Below are 23,055 nucleotides of genomic sequence, written 5' to 3'. Positions count from 1 at the left end.
CATTATCAGTATTGTGGACCCCAGCTCCAATTTGAGGTCCTGGGGTTCCACAAATTCCAAAAAGGATCATAGAGCCTGCAATCATTAAACTATTTTACTCCAAGGGGCCCCCTTTGAGGGTCCATCCTTAGCGACCTTGGAATAACGGTGTGTCCACCCTGCCCCCTTTTATGGTCTTTAATATTTTCTTCAGGGTTCGTAGGTTATGCCTTGAATCCTGAAAAGGTGGCACAAAAGAAATGTTTCTCTTACAGCCAGCAAATCAGAGCACTCAAATTCCCAGTTCCATCTTTGGAACTACTGATCAGATAGGGCCGAAAGGAGAAAAGGAATTCTTATTCAATCTTATTCCTTTTTTTATTCATGCTTTGCAAGGAATCTGTGAATCTCAAATGGTAGAGGAATGAAAATGTGTTAACCCATTAAAGCCCTCTTAGCAGATGTGTTAAATGTTTATGTGTTTGAATGTATTTTTTGATATCTTGTTTGCACACTGTCTCTGATCTGTGAATGTTTTTTATTTTTTTCAAATTTCTTTTTATTGCAGATACCCAGAAAAATACCAGCATTTAAACAGTATTCCAACTATTCATCGTTGTAGTTCACAATAAAGTCAGTAGAGCAACACACGGCCATTTAGCTCCCACCCCAAAGGTCGGGCGGCAAATATCAGTGGTGTGCTGGGAATACCAACTCAATAAACAAGTGTAAGCATCCCATAAACATTCCAAGCATCTGCTTTTACTGTTTTACCTCTCCCCACCCCCCAAAAACAAACAAAAACTGTGCAAGAGAAGTTGACGTAATTGCCTTTTGTTAATAACTCAACAGTACGGTCATGGCTTTGGCCGCATAAAATCCCCTAGTCCCACTCCCGCCCCTCCCAACTCATAACTTAACAATACAGGCATGAAAAATGCAGCATACACCCCTCTACTCCCCCCCGCCACCACAAAGCTCAAAAGTTTCATCATCATATTCTCAGTCTCGCTGACACCGCCTTGTCCCTGTATTGTGCATGTTCGAAGCTCTCACAGTCGGTACTATTACATTTGGTACTTCAGCGATGGTCTTGTTCCTCCCCCCCCGGACTCCCCCCCTTACTGCCCTCCCTCCAATCCATGGTATTGCCTCCATTTTGCCCATACTCTCCGGAACTTTTTGGGACAGTCTCTTGCTTTATAGGTCACTCTTTCTGCCGCCATATATAAGTCCAAACCCCTCCTCCATTCCTCTAAGTCGGGTGTCTCCGTCGACCCCCAGTACTTCGCAATGTCCCTTTTAGCTACCACCAATGCGAGCACCAGGAATATAAGCAGTGGACGTGGCAGGTCAACCTCGTTCGTCATGCCTAATAGGGCCAGCTTAGGTTCCTGTGACAATGCCACCCCTAGGACCTCCCCAAGCTCTGTGAATATGTGCGTCCAATAGGTTTGTATTCTGTCGCATGCCCAAATGGTGTGATAGAAGTCCCCTGGCTGTAGCCGGCATCTAAGGCAGGCCGGATCATCTACTTTCCCCATTTTAAGGAGTCGTAGGTTCTGTAGAGCACATTCAGCTGGATGAGGCGTAGTCTCGATTTGATCGCCATCTCCCGAGGGTGCATTAGGACTATCTCCCAATCCAGATCTTCCATTTCTCCCACATCAGCTTCCCACACACTCCTAAGCCTTGCCAAGTCGCCCAGCATGTTATTGGTCAATGTTTTATATGTGAGGGATACCGCCTGACCCATGATCTGTTCCTGAAGGAGCCTGCCCTCCAATGGTGCATATTCCGGTATGTCTGTGAGCGTGATATTTTGTGCCCTTCATGCATGTCGCAACTGCGTGTATTTGAATAGTTTTGAGTGGTGTAACCCAAATTCTGTTTTAAGTATCTGGAAGGACTTCAGTTCCCCTTTAGCGATCACATCCCCGATATTTGATATGCCTATGTCATCCCATGTTCGGAAGCCGCGCAGCTTACTGAGTTCCTTTAACCATTGACAGTGCCACAACGGCGTCTGCGGGGTAGGTCTCTTCTCCCACCCCATACGCCTTGTGGCCTTGCTCCATGCATTCATTGTGATGACCGTTGCCGGGAGAAGCGGCACCCTCACCGCACCTCCGTAGAGATAATACATTAGATTTTTGGTGGACATTTTGAGCCTTTCCAGCGCATCGGTCGGGTGTTCTGCTGGGGCGTGCATCCAATCATTTATCGGCGTCAAGTGTTCCGCCCAATAGTAGGCCTCTAAGTTGGGTAGCGAAATCCCCCCACTATATTGGTGCCGTTGGAGCGTCGACAGGACTACCCGTGGTTGCTTGCCTAGCCATAGAAAATTGCAAAGGTCCGCGTGGATTTTGGGTATAGTCGTGGCCGGGAGCGGGTAATATTCATTTTGGAGCGCGTATAGTAACTTAGGGAGGATAATCATTTTGTGCATTGCGGCCCGCCCCAGTAGGGTGAGCGGCAGTTGCCTCCACCTGTTCATATCCTCCACCGCGCTGCCCATTATCCGTTCTATATTCTTACTAAACGAGGGTTTCCTATCTAGGGTAATGTAAATCCCCAGGTACCGAAATCCTTCCGAGGTAGTGACCAATTGCTCTGGTAAGCTCCCCCATCACTCCAACCCCTGTGGATCATATATGATTGACTTATGCCACTTTATGGTATGACCAGCCCGTGCGCCGCAACAGTCCAGTTCCCTAAAAAGCTCCGGGATCGTAGTTTCAGGTTTAGTAATGAACAGTAGCACATCATCAGCATAGAGTGATATTTTTTCTTGCGCGGTATCAGAGACTTCCCGTGAGAAGCCGCAAATACTTTCATTCTGTCATATCTTCGCCGCCAGGATTTCGATGGTTAGTGTGAATAGAAGGGGGGATAGAGGGCAACCCTGGCGCGTACCCCTCTCGATTCGGAACTCGCGGGACAGCCTACCATTCACTCGTACCCACGCTTTCGGCGCCGTGTAAAGAATCCGAACCCACCTCTGGAATTTCGGGCCGAGTCCAAACCTCTGTAACGCCGCCATAAGAAAAGGCCAGTGTACCGCGTCGAATGCCTTTTCCGCATCGAGGGAGAGAAACCAATGAGGCTCCTGTCTTCCCCTGACTTCTTGCAGCCAATTGTGTGTGCACCGGAGATTAAACTTGGTTGCCCTATCCGGCAGAAACCCGGACTGGTCCATGTGTATGAGATCTGGAATAACCGATCTCAAGCGGTTTGCTAGAATAGTCGCTATAATCTTCACCTCCATGTTGAGGAGGGAAATGGGACGGTAGGAGGCACAGTCGTCTTTCGGCTTGCCTTCCTTATAGATTGGGACGATGGTAGCCAGGGCGAGGTCCGGTGGTAGGCTCCCCACCTGATATGCTTCCGTGAAGAGGGTTTTAAGGTGCCGTGTCAAGAGATCTGTCGTTCGCTTAAAGAATTCGGACGGAAATCCATTCGGCCCTGGCGTCTTACCCGGTTTCAGTTTGGCTATGGCTTCTGATATATCGTCTAGCGTCACATCCGCTTCTAGGGCTGCGCACACTTCTGAGGACAGCGTGGGTACCTCCATTTGTCCTATGTATTGCAACGCGTCCTCACTAGTCCCCAGGTCTCTGACCGCATAGAAGTGCTCATAGTGCGAAGCAAATGCTTCTGCTATCGCCTCATCAGTGCTGACCTGTCTCCCCTCCACTGACTTGATCTGTTCTACCCATCTGGCCGCCTGTTCCTTTCTGCTGAGCCAAGCTAGGAGCCTGCCGGACTTATCCCCCACGTCATATAGACGGTGAAGGGTCGCCAGGGATTGCGTCCGTGCCTCATTCAAAACCACCTCCCTATATCTCCTTTGGGTATCTAGTAGTTGTCTGAGAGTCCCTGCGTCGTTTCACGTCTGATACTCCTTCTCTATGGTTAAGATTGTGGCTTCCAAGACCGAAACCTCGGCTTGTCGTTTACGTCGTTCCTCCCCCAACCTACTTTGTATTCTATCCCGTAGGACCGGTTTCATCGCCTCCCAGAAGGTGATACCCCAGTCGACTGTTCCTTCATTCTCTGCCACATACACCTTAATGTCGGCTCTAAGGCCACGCAGAATCTCTGTAGTTTGAAGATCCCACGCCGCTAAACGCCATTCGGCTCCCCCCCTCCCCCGCGCCCATCCCATCTGTGCATATAGAGGTGAGTGGTCCGAGATTCCCCTCGCCTTGTATTCCGCCACGTCATCCGCTGTTAGGTATTGTCTTGACGTGAATATATAGTCTAGCCTCGAAAAAACCTTATGTGCCCCATAGTAATATGAGTAAGCCGTCCGTGTGGGGTGGAGCCACCTCCAAATGTCTGTGAGTCCTATATTGGCCATCTGCTGTGACAGAGCTGTCTGTGTCCCCCCTCCACGTGCCGACCCTGTACGATCCTGCACTTCACACATTACATCATTAAAGTCGCCACCCACTACTTGTATGGTATCCGCTGTGTCCAGGAGAATGGATGCAATTGCCGTAAGTGTTCGCGCCTGGAGTTTCGGAGGGGCATAGACCGAGATTATAGTGTACCTGCGTCTCTGCCAAGTCCCCTGCACTCCCACATATGTCCCCTGGGGATCTATCCATGTGCGTGTGATGCAGAACGGGGAAGTTTTTTTGATTAGGATCGCCACCCCTCTGGAGTCTGAAGTATACCCTGCATGTGCCAGGACTGTATGGCGACCTCTCGCTATGAACGCACATTTAGTCCCTCTCAGATGGGTCTCCTGTAATAAAATGATATCCGGTGCTACTCTCTTAAGGTATGCATTTACCAGTCCCCTTTTAATTTTCCACCCCAGGCCATTCACATTCCAGGATAAGATGGTGACTCCCCTGTCACCCTGGTGCGGTATAGCTAGTGTACTTGCCATTGTGTACAGTGGCCCTCATTCGCAGTTTGTCCCTGTGATGGCTGTGCGGTACGGTGTATCAAAGTGTACGACTTCATTTCCTTTGCTGCTGCCATCCCCCAACTTTCCCCCCTTCCCCAATTAGTAGTAACGCTGCAACCTCTTGTCTCCCCCCCACCCCACCACCCTCCCCTTCCAGTCTCATCCCAACACAGGACAGAGCTTTCAGTGGGAGCCGGTCTGTCGCCCTCCCTTGCCCTCCACCCTTCAACTAAACTTCACCCTCCCCACCAAGGCGGAACAGGGTGTGGTATCGAGTCCAGACTCAGCGCCCAGACAGAACAGAACAAACCCAACACAAACTGATAAAAAATAGGGGGCAGTGTCAACTTGCGTGTTTCAGGTCACCCGGCTGCCATCTCAGGTAACCCACTCCACCATTGTTCATGAATGTGAATCTTGTGTTGCCGTCTCAATCCCACTGTTCTTATCGGAAGAGTCATGTTCCAGGTTGCGTATCACCTCTACCAGTGGATGCACAGAATTCTGTCCCTCTCCCTGCTCGTCATCCTCTTCTCCTGAAGCCCTGCAGTCTACATCTTCGTCATCTTCACCTTCCGAGCGTATCTGTTTACGTAAACCGTTGAATCTAGAGCCAGCTGTAGAGGATTCCCCCGGGGATTCCGATCGCCCTCACCGCACTCCCGCAGATGTGTAAGCCTGGTATGGTGTCCCCGGCGTGCGGGATTTTATCCTCCGAGACTTCCTCCTTTGCGGCTTTGGCAAGTCCCACTGAGTCTTCTGCCTCAGCGACCTGTCCAATTCCTCACGCCCCGCCGTCTCTCTGCTATGTAGTATCGGTCGCTCCTCAAGCCACTGCCAGGCATCGTCTGGGTGATTGAAAAAAATGGATTTGTCTTTGTATAGTACCTTGAGTTTTGCCGGGAAGAGCAGCATGTAGGAGATATGTAAAGTTCTCAGTTTCGCCTTCAGAGAGTCGAAGGAGCGTCGCTGTTTCTGTACCTCCTGGCTGTAGTCCGGGAAAATCATGATGTTCGTATTCTCCAGTCGAATCTCCCCCATTTTCCTTGCTTCTCTCAATATCAAATCCCTGTCCGCAAAGTTAAGGAATCGCGCAATAACCGGTCTGGGTCACGCCCCCTCTGGAGGCTTCGCTAGTAAGGCTCTGTGCGCCCTTTCGATAACAAAGCACGCCGAGAACTGCGCCGATGTGAAGGTTTTGGTTAGCCATGTGTGGAGGAATGCTGCCATATTATTCCCTTCAATCCCTTCCCTAAAACCCACAAAGCGCAGGTTGTTGCGTCGCGCCCTGTTTTCGGCATCATCCACTTTCCATAATAGTTGTCTGTGGGAGGCTTGGAGTTCCATCATGTCTTTCCGTAGCGTGGAAATCGAGTCTTCAGCTTCTCCGATTCGCGTTTCCGTCACCGTAACTCTGTCGGACAGATTCCTGAAATCTTGCCTCAGGAGAGTAACCTCTGATCCCACTTCTCCAATTTTAACTTCTAGGGCTGCTCGGGACTCCTGCATGTCCGCTTTTGGCGCTTGAATCGCTGCCAGTAGCCTGTCCGTGTCCGTTGTCCCCTCTGAGGCTGAGTGGACGGTCTCCCGAGTGAGGCGCGGTGCCGCAAAGTTATCCATGGGCTCTTGTTTGGGGAGTTTAGGTAGCGGGTCTTTTTTCCCCATGGTTGGCGTCGCCAGATCAGTGTTTTTCGTATGCTGGAGCAGTATGTTGCACTTGGACCTGGTGCGCCCGTAGTCCCACGGGCGGTGGGTTGCAATGGCTTCTGCTGCATTGCCCTGTCGGTGTGGGTCAGCCGTGTCGTCTCGCGAACGACCCCCAGACCCCTCCGGCACCCTCATACACCGGTATCACAGCGTGGATGTGTTCTCCCTGCGTTAGCGAGTCTGGCGCCGTGTCTTATGCCCCACACGCTTGGTACCCCCTCCGGGGTTTGCGGTGTTCCAGTTCGCCCCACCAAGCTTCAGTGTTCTTCCTCCGCTGTGTTGTGCCACCAAAGGATTCTAACCCTCCGGATCTCAGCCGTTTGCTCTATGAGGTCCTGGGTCTCTCCCTCAGGGAAATGAGAGCTGTCCTTCCCAGTGCCGGAGACTGTGTCCCACCACTACTTTCTGTCCTCACCGTGGGTGGCTCCTGTTTCAGGGTCGGTGGATCTCACCTCCCTGGGTATGGCCCGGTGTGTCACGCCGCCCATGGTCCAACCTCAGTCACTCCAGGCCCGTTACGCGGGAACGGCCGCCATTTTGGTAAAGGTATGGGGTCTTAGCTGTCTCTGTCCTGTGGGGGCCACCACTCCTTCTGTTCAGGGTGTCCTCCCCTTGAATTGCCTCACTGACCTCTGCTGGGCTCCCTGGTGTGTCCGCAGCCCCACCGACCTGTCTCTGCAGCTTCCGATCACCGCCGGTATCACAGTATCGGCATGTTGGTAAAAGGCAGCCGGGGGTCAGGGTGTCTTGATGCAACTCGCCGATTCCGCTGGGCGTCTCAGTTGTTGCACGGGACCTCCTCAGGCCCGCGATCTTCTTTCTGCCGCATGTAAGTCCCGCAGGCCGACTCCCGATCACCGCCGACGATTCAAGGCGCCATCTTGGTAAAGGACGGCCGGGAGCCGGGGCTACTCGCAGTCTCGGTGCCGGTCCGCGGGGCTCCCCAGCTGTGTCTCGGCACCCCCTTGGGTCAGCGCTCCTTCAGTACTCACACATTCCGCCTGCCGGCTCCCGTTCACCGCCGACGCCTCATGTCGCCATCTTGGGAAAGGGCGGCCGGGAGCCGGAGCATCCCGCCGCTTAGGTGTCGGGCAGCGGGGCTCGCCCGCTGTGCCACAGGACCCCCCCTGGGTCAGCGATCTTCTCTCCGCCGGCTGCGGGACCCGCCAAGTGCCTCACTCCTTCTCTGTCACAATTCGGCCCCCGGCGCCGCCATCTTGCCTTCCGGAGCCTTTCACGATCGGTAAGGAAAACGTCACTTTTCAGGGCTTTGAGGGTGCAAACAGGTTTCGCGGGACGTTGTTACCGCTGCAGGAGATCTAGCTACACGTTTTGGCGTGTTTTGGTGGAGAAGTTGTCGTTTTTACGGCGGATTTGGTTGTAGCTGGCCGGTAGCTCCTGAGCTTCACGTCCTAGCTCGCCATGCTGCTAGCCACGCCCCTCTGATCTGTGAATGTTGTACTTAGGAAACAAATTTCCACAGCAATGGGGGCACAATGAGAAGTGATTGACAATAGAGGAGTGTTGGGAGTGACCCAGATGCTTGGAAATCTTAAGTACCACTCCAGCAGGACACAGAAAATAGCATGTGATTTGTGAGTCAAAACATCATTGTAAATATATGCCATTTTAAGAATTGGATTCACATACCTTTTTATGAAAAAAAGTGTGCATGCGATGTGATTCATGACTTTCACAAAGGATAAAAAAAGAAAGGAAAAGGGGAATATGGGATACAGAGTCAGAGAGAAAAAGAAATCCAGGGAAAAAATTAAAAAGAAATGCAGAGAGGAAAAGTTAATGGGCGAGGGCTGTGAGTAGCATGGGATGATTGTCCATGGCTGGTTGGGTGGAAGGCCTGGCTGTAGGCAGGCTTGAGATGTCAATCTACACGGCATATAGCCAAAGGCCTGCACAGCCATGGATCATTTCCTGAGTGGGTTGAGAGCGCGGTCTGGCTACAAGTGTGGCCCTGCGCCCAATTCCCACTGCACACAGCCTTTGGGTATGCGCAGCAGGGGTTGGCTGTCCACAGCGGATTGAAAATGAACTGGATAAAAAAAAATCCAATAAATTCATTGAAAGAAACACAGTTAAAAACTGAACTATGTTTCAGATTCAAATGGTGCAAAACTACTGAAAGTGATCAGTAAGGTATGCAACAAACAACCCAGGTCATAACTCATATCAGTTGCATGCACAAAATACCAATTTGTAAATAACTCTGGAAAAATGTCAGCAAGCAAGAGTTAAATATGGCACACAACATTAGTAATGGCAGGCGATGCATCCGATGTTCATACATTGCCTACTGGCAGTCACGCAATTAGTATGATACTGACACAAGCTGCTTATTTGAAAGTTTCAGGGTGATCCGTCAAGCCGGGGCTGAGAAAAAGGAGGGGGTCCCTAAACTTGTTTTCCCCATGTTAATTCCCATAAGAACTTTAGACATGGCTATCGCCCAAACTGTTAAACGGAGTTAGACCAAATTTGGCAGAAAGGTAGACATTGGTCCAGGGAAGTGTCTTTTTGTGATTTTGTGTAAATTCGTTTTAGAGATTTTAACTGAAATCTAAAGTTGTATATTGCATTGCGGGGCCGTAAGTTAAAGTTAGTTCAGGCAACTATAAATGCTGAATATCTATGGTTTTGTAGGAGTGGAATCTGAACCAAACTATAACGCCCCTGTAATCTTTGTTTTTTTCAGTGAATATATATATATATATATATATATATATATATATATATATATATATATATATATATATATATACTTATATATATATGTTGCTTCAGGCCTCCTCCCCCAGCCGGGAAAGAAGAAACAGCACTCGCGGGGTGTTTGTTCGTCAGTTGCTTCCTTTATTTCAAGCGCTCCTCACGGATGCGTTTCGGGGCAAGCCCTTTATCAATGTGTCAACATGAGTGTTGCACAGGAGCCATTTTTAAAGTGCAGTGTGCGATTTTGTGAGAGAAAGTGAGGTAAGACTACTCAGTCACATTTACATGAGCGCCATATTGGAAAGTGCAAAACAAGCAGGAATTAATACTTATTCAATGTTATAAGTACTTTCAAACAGTAATTCCAAACTTTCAGGTGATTTTACATAATGCCGTGAATCGGCCAACCCAAAACATCCGAAAATGCCAAATCCGTTATTAAGCTTTGTATAAGCAATTGTAAGTGTTGAGTAAACCACATTCGATAAATGAATGACATTCATGTTTCAATAATTCAAAATTAAAGATCTTAGACGATATTGTCTTACACATACAACACATATAATTTTCTCAGAATATTGGCTTTAGGGAATAGTGTTTGATCGCCTAATATGCGGCACATTCCTATTAAATCTTGCCGTGGATCGGCTATGGCGGTTTCTATCACTAGAAACCGCGGAATTACCTATATACAATGCCGAAGGCAGTGTGATTCCCTCATGGATTACTAGGTGGCCGTGGTAATGTGTCTACGGGTTTATTTCCCAAGGTGGATTGCCAATTCTTCCCCGCTATTCAGGCCCTTTGGAATTTTGGTTTGCAGGTCAATAATGTACCTGGATTCCAGGCGTCTGAGTTTAAGTAATCTGTTACCACCCCTTTCATGATCTACTACCTGGTCCAACCCAAAGTATTGTAAGGCATCCCTGTCACTTTGATGTTTGATCGCAAAATGTTTAGCTACAGGTGATGTCATGTCCTTGTTTGCTATAGCACGCATGTGCTCAAGGATCCTCAGTTTCATGCTCTTGATAGTGCTCCCTATGTACCTTAACTTGCAGGGGCACATCAAACAATACACTACATATGGTGTTTGGCAGGTAATGAATGAACTAATTAGTTTTCGATCTTTCAGGCCAGGAATTTCATAGCCTAGAACCCTTTTGCTATATGCACAAGCCTTGCATTTTCCGCAAGGAAAAAAGCCCTTCTTGTTTGCCACAGTGTTAGTTCTCATTCTTGGAGCGTCTAAATGGCTATGCACTAAGAGATCCTTTAAGGATTTTGTTCTCTTGAAGGTTACTTGGGGACCACTCGGGATATCCATCCCGATGATGGGGTCTGTTTTCAGAATGTGCCAATTTCTACGTAAGGTTCCCTTTAGAAAATTGGCATCTTTAGAATAAGTTGTTATTAGACGGAATTTTCCGTCCTCGTTCTTTTTGGTGTTCTGTTTCAACAACTCATCTCTTGGAATCCTGGTCACTCTATTGAGTGTCTGGCTCAGGAGGGTTGGGCTATATCCTCTGACTTTGAACCTTGCAATGCTATTTTTTGCTGCATTTTGGAAGTCCTCCTCACGTGAGCAATTGCGCTTAAGGCGCAAAAGCTCCCCATAGGGGATACTTCGTTTTAGGTTTCCCGGATGCCCACTATCCACATGCAGGATGCTGTTTCCAGCAGTTGGCTTGCGGTAAAGAGAAGTGGTTACTTGATTATTTACAATTGCTACCCGGAGGTATATATGTGTGTGTGTGTTTGTATGTGTGTGTGTGTATATATATATATATATATATCAATCATTTATTTGTTTGATTAATTAAATTCATTGCAGTGCATAAACAAAGCAAAGTCAATTCACAGTAATCATGTTTTTAAAGTCATTCTAAAATGGTAGTGGGATGGGAAGCATATAACCTGGACCCTAATGCCCATTGCCCATGATTGGCGTAACAGTGCACATACGCGACCCACAAAAGAGTATAGTGCAGTTGTGCCTTACTTCTTCATGATGATGTCAGTGCAATGCATAACAACTGCAAAAAACATACAGAGGCTGCACATTCTAAAACCAATCTAGAGCGCAGAAAATTTAAATAGGAAATATCTATGTAGCATAAAGTGACTTGCGTATAAATTAAACCTACATTGCAAAATTAGTCCCAGTCGGATAAAAGGGCTTTAGTGCCTAGCATCCTACTAACTCAATCATGCAATCAATTCTAAGAGTGCATTCTGCTAGTCCATTGGAGTCATTTCAAGGTCAATGTGTTGTCAGTTCGTATGTGACAGAATCCAAGCATATCACAAAATACAGCTTTCACAATCTTTAGCACAGAGGGCGAGATCCAGTTCGTCTTAATGTCCCACTGCAATTTTGCCCAGAAGGCGTTATTTCGATTCCTTGCCAATTCCCACTTGAGTCTTGTTAAACCTTTCTCTGCCTCCCTCAGACCGATTTGTGCAGCTGGGTCACTTGGAGGTCTCCTAAGAACTCTCAAAAGTTGTTTATTCATTTATTGGATTGCCTATTGAGTCTATTTCCCTTCCAATAAGTAGGTTGGGTTGCGTTGGGACCAGTCCCCTGCATTCTGGTTTAGGGTGTGCTGCATATGATAGCTGTGCGTAAACTGGTAAACCAAACCTTAACTGCATTTATCAGTCTAAGGCTCACAAAATCATGGTCAAAACAAATATGCCTTTTCAGTGGAAAGTTCAGCTGAACGATAACTACAGAGAAGTGAATTTCAATGTGTAATGCGTATGTGTTCAATGAAAAAACACAGTTATAGTTGTGGATCAAATGTGCAAAATCACTGAAATTCACCGGTCATTGGTAATAACACATCCAAATTATGTCATAACTCATGCCAAGCACCATAAAGTCACTTATGATGTCATCAGTGATGCCATGTGTGATAGCACACAAATTGTAATCGGACGCCGAAAACCAGAACTGGTGAATTTCAGCAGTTTTCACATTTTAGCCGGATCCATAACTCACTTTCTAACTGTGTTTTCTTCAATAAATGTCTTGGTGTTTTCTTTTATCATGCTCTTAACTACCATCCTGCTATAGACACCAACACCTGCTGTGCAGGGCCAAAAGGGTTGGTCGTAGGGCCAGGCCTGCAACCAGATGCTGAACCTAACCCATGCAGCCAAACACAGCTTTAGTCTTGTATGGCCCAGTCACTTGACGCATGCCCTGGGCTTGCTGCTTTCTGGAACTGCTTGTATAGTGCTATTGCCTGAAGCTATTTACTCATACATTTATGTGTGCGCCTCGGTGTACTGGAACCCGTGTTGCTTGTTTTCCTGACCAAATTCTTGCCTAGCTTCTGCCAGAGCCTGTATCTTGTTCCAGTGCAACTTGCTGCAGATTTCTCTCAGCCCTGAATTGCATTTTGCGTTATTCTTTTTTTGCCATTTGTCTACAGCCGGGTGCAGCCCATGGGCTGTTCCCTTTCTAATTTGTTCTTAGTTTGTTCCTAATTTTCCTGCCAGGATTTGTCTTTGCTGATTCCTTTTGGTTCTTCCCTTTACTCTTTGCTCTTCTGTCTGCTATGCATGCTTCCTGTCACTTTGTTTTTCCATCTTTGTCTTATGTTTCCTCTGTCTGTGTTTCTCCTTTTAGAGTCTCAATTTCCCTTACAGTAGCAGTCTCTCTTGCTTACTACATGTCCTAGTATTCTTGTGCTTATCCTACCTTGTTTCTCCTCCCTTTTTTCCACAATGCCTTGCTCTTGAATATTTGATACAGGTATTGATTTTCTAGTGTTTTCTCTTCCCATTCAATCTCTAGCTTTGCCCTTTTGTCATATTAGTTCGATGCTCGCACTCCCGTTTTTTCAGTCCAGTTGTGCGTGTTTACATATCGCAGTTTTCTCTTTGCTGCTTGCCTTGTACTCCTCTTGAGCTCTTTGTGTCTGGTAAGACTCCTATTTTGTCTTCACCTGTGTATAAGTGTATTTCCTTGTTAAAGGGTTTTGGTCCTGCCAACTCTTTGTATTATGTTCCATGTAGTCTTAAGTGCCGTATTGCAAATATTGTGATAATGCCATTTTCATAGGAATTTCGACTGGGCCTCTATTTGGATCAATAGGGGCTTATTTGTACCCTAGGGTCCATAAACAGAATTTCTTCAGCTGCCTCCTATCTATAGAGTTGCAGGGTGACATCTATAAGTCTAATCGACATCAGATGTGTAATGCAGACACCACCAGCACCTGCGATGAAGGAGGACCACACTATTCAGCATTGAGTTTCACTTGTACACAATCCTAGTGGTAACCCAATAGATTTTCCATAATTGGTTCCTTTTCCCTAGTTATCCACATTAGGGTTACCTTGCTTTCTCTGCCTCCCCTGCCCTTACCTTGTCTGTGCATGTTCTTCCCGGGTGTAGGCCTTTGACTGCTCTTCTGCATAGGTATACTTTTAAAACCTGACATTTCATGACCTTAAGTGGGGCTCCACTTGAGCCCCTTAGAAGCCTTGCAAAAATCGCAACATAAACCTTGTCAGAGGTGCAGTAGAGAGAGATATAAAGCTAGCTTATGCATGGAAAGAATAGAGTTGAATCAGGCTACAGCCGATCCATGAATGCCAGCAATAGGGAGAGGATTGAGTCGAATAAGGTGAAAAACAGTATTGAATGCCTCCGATGCGTCAAGGAGGATGAGATCAGCCATGCACTCTTGGTCAACCATCATCCTAAGCATTCTGGAAATGGCTGAGAGCCGAAGCAGTGCTGCGGAGCTGTTGGAGGCATGATTGGGCTGAATGTAAGAACTGTAAGGCTCAAGAAAATCAGAAGGTTGGGAACTGATATTTTTTCAAAAACCTTACAAATGAAAGGAAGAAGAGAGATAGCAGCATGTTGCTAAGGTCCTTCGGATCCGTAAAAGGGTTTATCTACAATGGAACAAAGGGTGATTGCTTCCAGTTGACTGATAAATAATCAGACACAATTGAAACATTGCACAAATCAGTAAAGGCTAAGCAGAGGGAGGTGGTAGACAAGATAACAAATGCGTGCTAAGCAAGAATCCAAGTGGGATCCTGATCTGGTGCCACTAACAAAGGCTTCGGTCCTCTCCAGAGTGAGAATAAGAACATGTGAAAGGGTTTTCCATGGTGTAGCCACCATATCTGTGATCGGGTCTAGAGACTGATTTCATTACTAATGGGCTAGTGTAACATTTCCCCCCATGTGCTCTTTAGTTTAGTTTGTCATCAAACAATCACCCCAAATAATGACAGATCTCCATCTCCAAGAGGCAGCTATCTTTAAGAAACCAAGCTCTGAATAAATGCTTATACACTTAAATATGCACTGGACAGATACCCCAGAAATCGTCGCAACTTGCAACACATCCCTTTTTAAACAAGCTTTTCTCCATTCCGAACATGCTGTTTATATTCTGTACTCACATCCACAGGTTTTCCATCTGAAACTTGCGACACAATGGTTGTTCTCCCTTGAACGTCAATTGTCTGCTTTTTATCAGTCTGCCTCCTCTCGACTAGGTTGCAGTCCATGTAAAGTGAGATGATATTGGATTGTACACTGAGGCCAAGCTTATGCCACTGTCGATCAAATACGGGGTGGAGTTCGCGACTTTTAAACGTGTACTGCAAAGGGTTCCCATGGTCATCTCTTGCCGCAAATTCAACTACTCTTTTCGCACCATCTACTATGATGGACACCTGCAAAGTATGAAGACATTTTTAAATATTAGATTAAAAAAAGAAGTTCTAAATAATAATAATACCTGAAAACAAAAATGTTAAAATGTTTTCCTCTGACTTCTGAATATTACAAAGCTAAACAGACACACAAAATGGACTTTCGCAGTATATGCTAGTTATTGATGCTACGCGGTAAAGACAGCAATGACTGGTTAGCTACATTTAACACAGCATATCGTATATTTACTGCCAGCTTTAACTGTTCATGTCAATTTCTGACTGTTTACAGTTATTGAAGTGTCTTGATCAAAGAGAACTACTAAAGACATGAACAAATTGACAAGGTACATGTATGGAGCAGGATAGTAGAGATATTATTGATGTAAATAAAAATTATCATATTAAAAGGGTGATTATTAATATCCTTCATTTCGAATCAAAAAGTACCCAAAACACTTTTGGATCCTCTCACTGGAGAGTCAGGACAGGCTTGGAGAGATTCAAGCTATACTACAATGCTGGTCCTATCCTATTTAAAAAAATCCAGGGCGCTTGAGGAAACCAGATTATGAGGCTTAACAAACTGAAGACTCTATTTAGGAAAAGGAAGCAAGTGGAGAGAAAGGGTAACATTTAGGCAGCTTGTTTCAGAGGGCAACGTTGTGGTGTATGAAGTCCTCAGGCTAGCAATTTGCTCAGATGCTTGTTTCAAACAAATGTTTGAGACATATGATATGAGATGTTAGAGAGTAGGCAGAAAAGGACATTTTCTAAACACAACCCTGATTCATTTTCTGTCTTAAAATTAGTTGTTTTCTTATTTGAAACTACCCACCTGGTCATCCTTATTTAAGGTGACTCTTACTAAAATATTCCCCACTGCTAGGGTGAATGAATAGTTGATCTGTACAGTGAGATGGCAGTAATTTGTCTCCTAACTAGCATGATATATTCCTCATATCAGCTTTAAATATATTTTGGTCGGCCGTGAAGATCTGGCGTGACGCAACTAATTCGTTAGGATGGAAAGACCGTCTGACTTTGGCTACCCCGCTTTTTGGATCTGACAAATTTGGCAAGATCTGGAACACTAAAGGGTTTGATAAATGGGATCTTATTGGCATTTCCAAAGTTGGAGACCTGTGGGTGAAGGGATGGGTGAAATCGTTTGCAGATCTCCAGGCTGAGTTTGAATTGGGAAACTCGGAGTATTTTCGATATGTTCAGATTAGGCATGCGTTGACGTCTGTCTTCCCGGAGGGAGAGGCGATACCGGTGTCTACCCCTTTAGAGGATCGTATTTTGGATGGCCATATGCCTGACAGTACTATTTCCCTAGTGTATAAGACACTGATTAATCAAAGGGCGGACCTTCTTTTGCATCTGCGTGACCAATGGACCAGTGGTGGCCTTGAGCTTGATGATGAGGACTGGCAGTCGGCGGTTTCTTCACCGAAAGAGGTGGCGATTCCTGCACGATTGAGATTAGTCCAGCTCAAAATATTGCATAGAATATACGCCACGGGTCCCCGATTGGTCCGTATGGGCTTTTCGGAGGAGGGTCTGTGTCGTCGATGTTGTGGTCAGCTGGGGACGTTCCTCCATATCATCTGGGAATGTCAGGAGGTATTGGCTTATTGGAAAAGGGTCCATGAAACGATGCAGGAGGTCACGGGTGTGGCACTCTTGCCGGAACCCAGACGTTGCCTATTAAATGTTTGGCAGCCCACTGATAATAATGTGGCACAGACTCAGTGGGTGACCCTAGGTGCCATGGTAGCTAAAAGGAACATTGCACAATTATGGGGATCCCCAAGGCCTCCTACACTTGATGTTTGAGTGGAAAACATGGATTGGTGCATATTCAGAGAGAAAACAGTGTACTTGGCTCGGGGTCACCCCCGAAAATGGCATAAGATTTGGGGCCCCTGGAACCGGTATAGAGGAGATATATGTGATCCGCCTGTGCCTTTGATACCTGATGTCTTGCTTTCCCCCTGACCCTTTATTGCTATTGTTTCTGATGCTTCCCTTTCCTCCCCCCTTTCCCCAATACTGTGATGTGTATTGTAATGATGGATGACATAACTCTACCCTCTTAGAGTCTCCCCAACCTTGGATATTGTATATGCCTTGTTTTGTTTTTATTCAATAAAAAGAAATATAAAAAAATATATATATATTGTGGTAACTCAACCATTTGCCTTTAAACATCAGCTAATGTAGAGAAGTGTGGCTCGATGGTTAGAGCGGCAGACCCTGATGCAGTGGTCTGGCTGGGACCAGGGTTCAATTCCCACCTCGGCGGGTCTTGGGCTCAATTTCCTCAGACCTGATAATTCTCGCCTCGGTGCCTATTCTAATCATGAGTCCCACTCTGCACCTCTGGGCAATAGCTTGCTTAATCTCTACAACGGCCCCAACAACGCTGAGGATGCCTGACTTCACCTTGGGGGTGCCCAGGAGTGGGCTCCTCACAGGGAAAGGCCAGGAAGGGTTCCTCGGCGGTATTCGTACAAGCGCCGAGATGCCTACGGGTAGTTGTGCGCTATACAACTGCGTAATCATTTCATCATCATCAATCATTTCATTTTATGAGAAAATGCCCACATATTAGTCTCAGTACACACTTTTCAATTCTGGGATACATCTATTAATTTACCAAGGAAAAGCTAATTTGGTAGACTGGACTGCACAGAAGAGAGCTCCTTACAGGTAGCTGGAGAGCTCATGAGCTACTCGTTGGAGAAGCCTGATCGAAGTCATTTATCCTTCAGACTTGTTTCTCCTGTATTGGTGCATGCCAGAAGAAAATGTATAGGAAATGGATGTGCCTTGTATGACAAATGCCAAAAATTGGATATAGATGTTTCCTTTTTTTAATAAAGTGGAAAACACTATGAAGCATTAATGCCAGGCAGCTCAGACATCTGTTTCATCTTGCTGGGTTGCAAATATTTTCCATGCTCCAGTGTTTCAAGGTCTCTATTTAATGTTGTATATATCCTGATTTGTTCATCTATCCCTACCTATTCCTTAGTATTGCTGCCCTGCCTAGAGATGTAATCCCTCCTATTCCCTTGTAAGTCAACTCCTCCTGTATCCCTAGGCCCTCATTTATGAAGGCCTTGCGCCACCGGTGCGTCACTTTTTCCCATTTTAAAAGTGACGCACAGGTGGCGCAAGACCTTCATAAATAAGGCCCCTAGTACTTACCACCTAGGCGATAATATTTCTACCTCTCCCTATTTCCTTAGTACTGCTTTTTTTTCTATGCACTAGTACCTCGAACCCAGTGGCGTAACAAAACTTGAGGGGGCCCCCCTGCAAAGTACATGGAGGGGGCCCCCCATTCTCTGTGCCAGTCAAGAGCTCTCAGGCCAGCGACCCGCAATACTACCCATAAAACACATAAAAACGTGCCTCCCTATGTCTTTAGTCGACCATCTCTGAAAACCAGGACAGAGTCGAACCCTGCATATATTGAAGTCCAGCTACTCCTGGACATATCTCTACTCCAATCCATGCCCTACCACTTCTACCCCATCTATATCGCAATATATCTACCCCTCCCGTCGCTCCCACTATTCTTCTGTCCCTTTTTTCTCCTTATCTGTTTAACTGTCTACCCTCCTAGGGTTTATTTTGTTAAATATGATAAATTCCTCGAAAATGTTCCACCGAAAATAGTTTTGCTCATATAGGAAATTCCGAAAACATTAAGCTTCGTTAACCTGGGATTTTCAGGTTTGTTTTTAGTATTTTGCCTTTTCTGGATCATTTTTAATTTACATCAAGACTTTAGACTGCCCTGCTCATATCTGTTTTGCATATCACGTTCATAACGATGTCTTCCATACTATTAGAAGCACATACATGTTAACTATTAGAGTGGTGTCATGAGGTAAGATCAAATCAAATGAAGCTCCTGTAACATTTTTAACAAATTACAACTTGTATTGTTCATTTTTTGTAGTACCTCTCATAACAAATACTAATTGAAATTAAACTGTTATTTGGTAGAGGGAACGCATGCAACAAATTAAAAGTGCTGATAACTGCATTTGATAAAAAAAGGAACTGAATTGAGTAATGTAAGGGTACTGATCTGGAATTACTCTCTGGCTTCAAATCATGTAAAATGTGAATATTCAAAATAAGTTTGTCATGATCGTTCATCTAGATGACATTGTTGTTCAGAAAACAAATTGGTAATCTCACCTTCGGGCTACCATTGAGGCTCACAGTTTGCCATAAGTACCACCGCTCCTTTTTTGTATTTCGCCTTACACGGAATGTGGCTACTACCGAGTATTCTTCAGGAACTCCCCCTGGGAATACCTGTCTAAAGAGGAAACAAACAGTTTGTGAAATATAACTCTTTTAGACTTGCCAACGATGCTCAACCAAATGACAATCAGCTTTTAGTAGACAACTTACTTGAAAGTAATACTTTTGTAACTAAGGATGTTGGTGAACAAAACTCTCAGTACCCAGTACTTATAACAGCACGTTTATATTCTGATTTCAAAAGAGACGTTTTTTCTTTTAAGATAAAATCCTGAATTGTTGTTTTGTACATTTGGATGGAATGTGTAATTGATCAAGTATTTCTACAGATCCTGTGTTCTTTTCCATGTTGTACTCACTTTTTAATTAAAATAAAGTCATGAATGAAAATAATTAAAAGACAGACATTTCAGAAATGTCATCCTCAAGGGTAAGGTAGTCAAATATTACAAGCACAAGTTCATAATCTGAAATATAAGATTTTTTTGTTTTTGTTCTTAGCTATGATTTACTGCGTTGTATTGGATTGGATTTCATTGATATATATATATTGTATTTACCTACCTCCTGTATGGCACAAAATGCTTTCTGGGTCGTCGAATTGCATAGCACCGCATATCTTTGGTGAAGCTGTGAAGCACTCCGATTTGCACCAGATCCATTAGCACCCTTTTGAGTGCATGGTTGGAAATATTGGCAGTTTGTAGTTTGGCCTACATAGGGAGTGTTAGGCGAGGTATTCTGTTTGATGATACGCCAAAAGCACAGTGTTTGAAGGTCACCACACAAAAGCATGGGAAGTTGCAAAGTGTGTGAGAATAGAATTAGTCACACAAGCAGGCAATTCCATCTTTAACGGTGGCCAGTATCAATCGGTAAAAAAATACTTTTGGTGTGTCATAAGGTCCATAAGGGCTCGTACAGTAGTGTGAATAAACACAAGCTGTTGAAGGCGGAGTTAAAGAACTAAGGGAGACAGTGCTATATGGAGTCTACCCAGAAGGGACAAAGGCTCACCCCACTGGAGGCACGATTAAGCCGTCAGGGGGATTTTATAGAGTCTAAATAGGAGCAAGCAGTTCACGGGAGACTATGATAGTGAAAAAATGTGAATGTTCTGGTACCAACCCTCCCTGACACTTATGGGCCTGGACAGTGTAGTTGCCTTTGGAAGTCGCCCTTTACCTGGACATTCAGGGTTCACTCTTTGGGAGGAAAGTTCAAAGAGACCAGTGTAGGGAAGGAGGAGTCTAGACTCACAAATGGTGTGTTAGGGTCAGCAAGACGAAAAATTGAGAGGAAGGTGAGTGGCTGCCCTGTCCAAATTCAACACAGCACTGAAGAGCACACTCAGAAATGCTACACCCCTCTCAAATCTGGTAAAACAATGTGTGTCCAAATACTTGCAGGAAGAGAAAACCATTGAAAAAGTACTGATCTTCAATGAGAACAGACCAGTCACAAAAGACATAGTTCCACTTTACACTGTGCAGTTTGAAATTACAATTGCAAAATGAGTCAACAAAACAGTGCCTGCAGGAGGAAAGAAAATGTATAGGTGTTCAAAATAGTTTACTCATAAAAGGCCCGGTTTCTGTCTGCAAAACCTAGTGTAAAACACTTCTGCAAGATGAAAAGTCCTGTTTTCCAAACCAGGAAGAGGTGGGGGGGCCGAAGGAGGTGTACTGGGTCAGGCAGGGTTCTCTAACAAAGTGGTTTCTCCACAGTGCCTCTATTTCGGCTCTGGCTCTCAACGATTATCGTAAATCAAATGAGTAATAGTAATAAAATATATGGCAAATATTGCAGCAAACAGTACCATTCAAAAGAGTTGGACTTAATTTTTACCTTAGAAGATGTCAAACAGGTTTGCCATATTGCCAGTTAGTCCAGGATCTAGATAATGTTTTTTCTGGAAAACCTCTATTGTTTTATAAAGGGGTCGCTAAAACAACAGGGCTCTGTAGGCATGGTGATTTCCTTCCACTCTTTCACCTGTCCTAAATTCTGCCATTCGACCCATACCCACTATCTGCAAAAAAGGATCTGAAATATAATTTATCAAAGTCCAAATGACAGGTAATCCCAGTGCATGTTGGGATATTTTACCATCAAACCTAGCCATCCTCTCCAATAAAAAATCCCCTTCGGAACGATTCACTCTTTTTCAAAAAAGAAGATTTCCCTTTGGAAGATGACCGATGAACTAGTCTATTCCCCCTGTTTCATAAAAATCAATACCTTACATTTTGTCTTGAAAAACTCAATGTTTGCTTTGTTGACAACAGTTTTATTGTGTAATATTCAACTGAACACTTCTCATTTACTAGGATCGGGAGCTGAGGTGAATGTTTAATGAAGAGCATGTGTAGTTTAGTTTAGGTGTTTTGTAAAGTGCTGCATTTACCTCAGAGTGGTATCTTGGTGCGAAAAGCTAACTCAACCAGATGAACCAACAGAAGAACAGCTAGAAATGTGTTCTGAACAACCATATATTAAGCTCCGCCACAATGGAGTTCCACAATCTGCCTAAGATGTAAGGGCAAGGAATTTCACTCCTTTAGAGTTCCAATAGAAGCCCATGTTCTGGTGTTAACATGGGCTTCTATTGGAATTCTCTACGGCATATTATCAAGTCCATTATCGCCGTTTTAGCTGTAGTTTCCTGCCGCTAAAGCAGCAATAATTTTAACGCTGTTCCTTGATAATATGCCCCTCGTTGGCTAATGACGACTGAGATGGAATCTCAAACCAGCTCGATAAAGAGAAGATAGTTCTGTGTGACAGACACAAAGATTTAAAGAGGATGCAAGCTTTAACAGGAAGTAAATGTAAAGAGGGCAGCAGCACTGGAGTTATATGGTCTCTCAATTTCTGTGCCCTGTAATTAGATCCACCCTCAACATTAATGACAATTGCATGTGGGGATTAGTATGTGTTCAACTCAGAGAAATGTTAAAATACTCCTTTCATCCCATAAGCAATGTAAACCTCCCGAAAATCCCTAAAGTTAAGGCTATATATGTCCAGAACAGTCCTATATTTCAAACGTCTGATGTTTTGTGCATGTATTGAATTAAGTAAAAGGGAAACTGCAGCTTTATGGACGGCTTGAACGATTTTAAACTGTGTGTTTGGTACAAATTGTACTAGTTTGTTCAGGCCAATGCAATAAATACATCCAACTTCAGGTAAATTATTTTGTTGGATAGCGAGGGCCGTTATCACATAAAGTAAGCACAGCGAGTGCTAATTTAAGACACATTCTCTGCCACTGCTTTGGGCTGTCTAGTGTCTTAAATTGTTGAAGAGTTGGAGCAGTGCTATTTTACCACCTTAGACATTAGTAAATAGCTGCTTGTCACAGGAACTTTAAAGGAATGGCTAAAAACGTAGTACTATTTCTTGCCATACCTAAAATAAACAACAGAAATTAACAATAGCATCCACAGATCTGCACAACAACACAATTAAAAAAATGACAAGGCAGAACAGTCAAAACGGAATGCAATGCAACAACCACAGTACAGCACAACAACTTTACATGGTAACAATGCCGCACAAAAACGCAGCAAGATTAAAGAAATCAGAACACATCACCACCACAACAAAACACCATAGAGCAAATATGCTCAAACATTCTTGTCATACTTTGCCACCTCCATAAACCTGCTTTAAATATACGTGTGCTCCAATCACCATTTTATCTTTCTACCACGGCCATGTAAATAGAACCAATA

General features: G+C 44.9%; 1 protein-coding gene across 2 annotated transcripts in view; it reads right to left on the bottom strand.

Annotated features, from left to right (window-relative positions):
* Positions 1–23,055, bottom strand: part of COL19A1 (collagen type XIX alpha 1 chain) — a 2,464,374-nt gene that overhangs the window by 2,101,088 nt on the left and 340,231 nt on the right. For both annotated transcript variants that reach the window (XM_078648013.1, XM_078648014.1), the window contains exons 5-6: positions 19,247–19,370; positions 14,768–15,043 (exon numbers count right to left, since the gene is read on the bottom strand). In XM_078648013.1, the coding sequence (XP_078504139.1) occupies positions 14,768–15,043; positions 19,247–19,370 (400 nt within the window). The remainder of the gene's footprint in view (positions 1–14,767; positions 15,044–19,246; positions 19,371–23,055) is intronic.

The sequence above is a fragment of the Lissotriton helveticus genome, chromosome 6, assembly GCF_964261635.1.
Source record: "Lissotriton helveticus chromosome 6, aLisHel1.1, whole genome shotgun sequence".
Lineage (NCBI taxonomy): Eukaryota > Metazoa > Chordata > Amphibia > Caudata > Salamandridae > Lissotriton > Lissotriton helveticus.
Note: the sequence above shows the minus strand (reverse complement) of the source record. Positions and strands in the feature narration are given on the sequence as shown.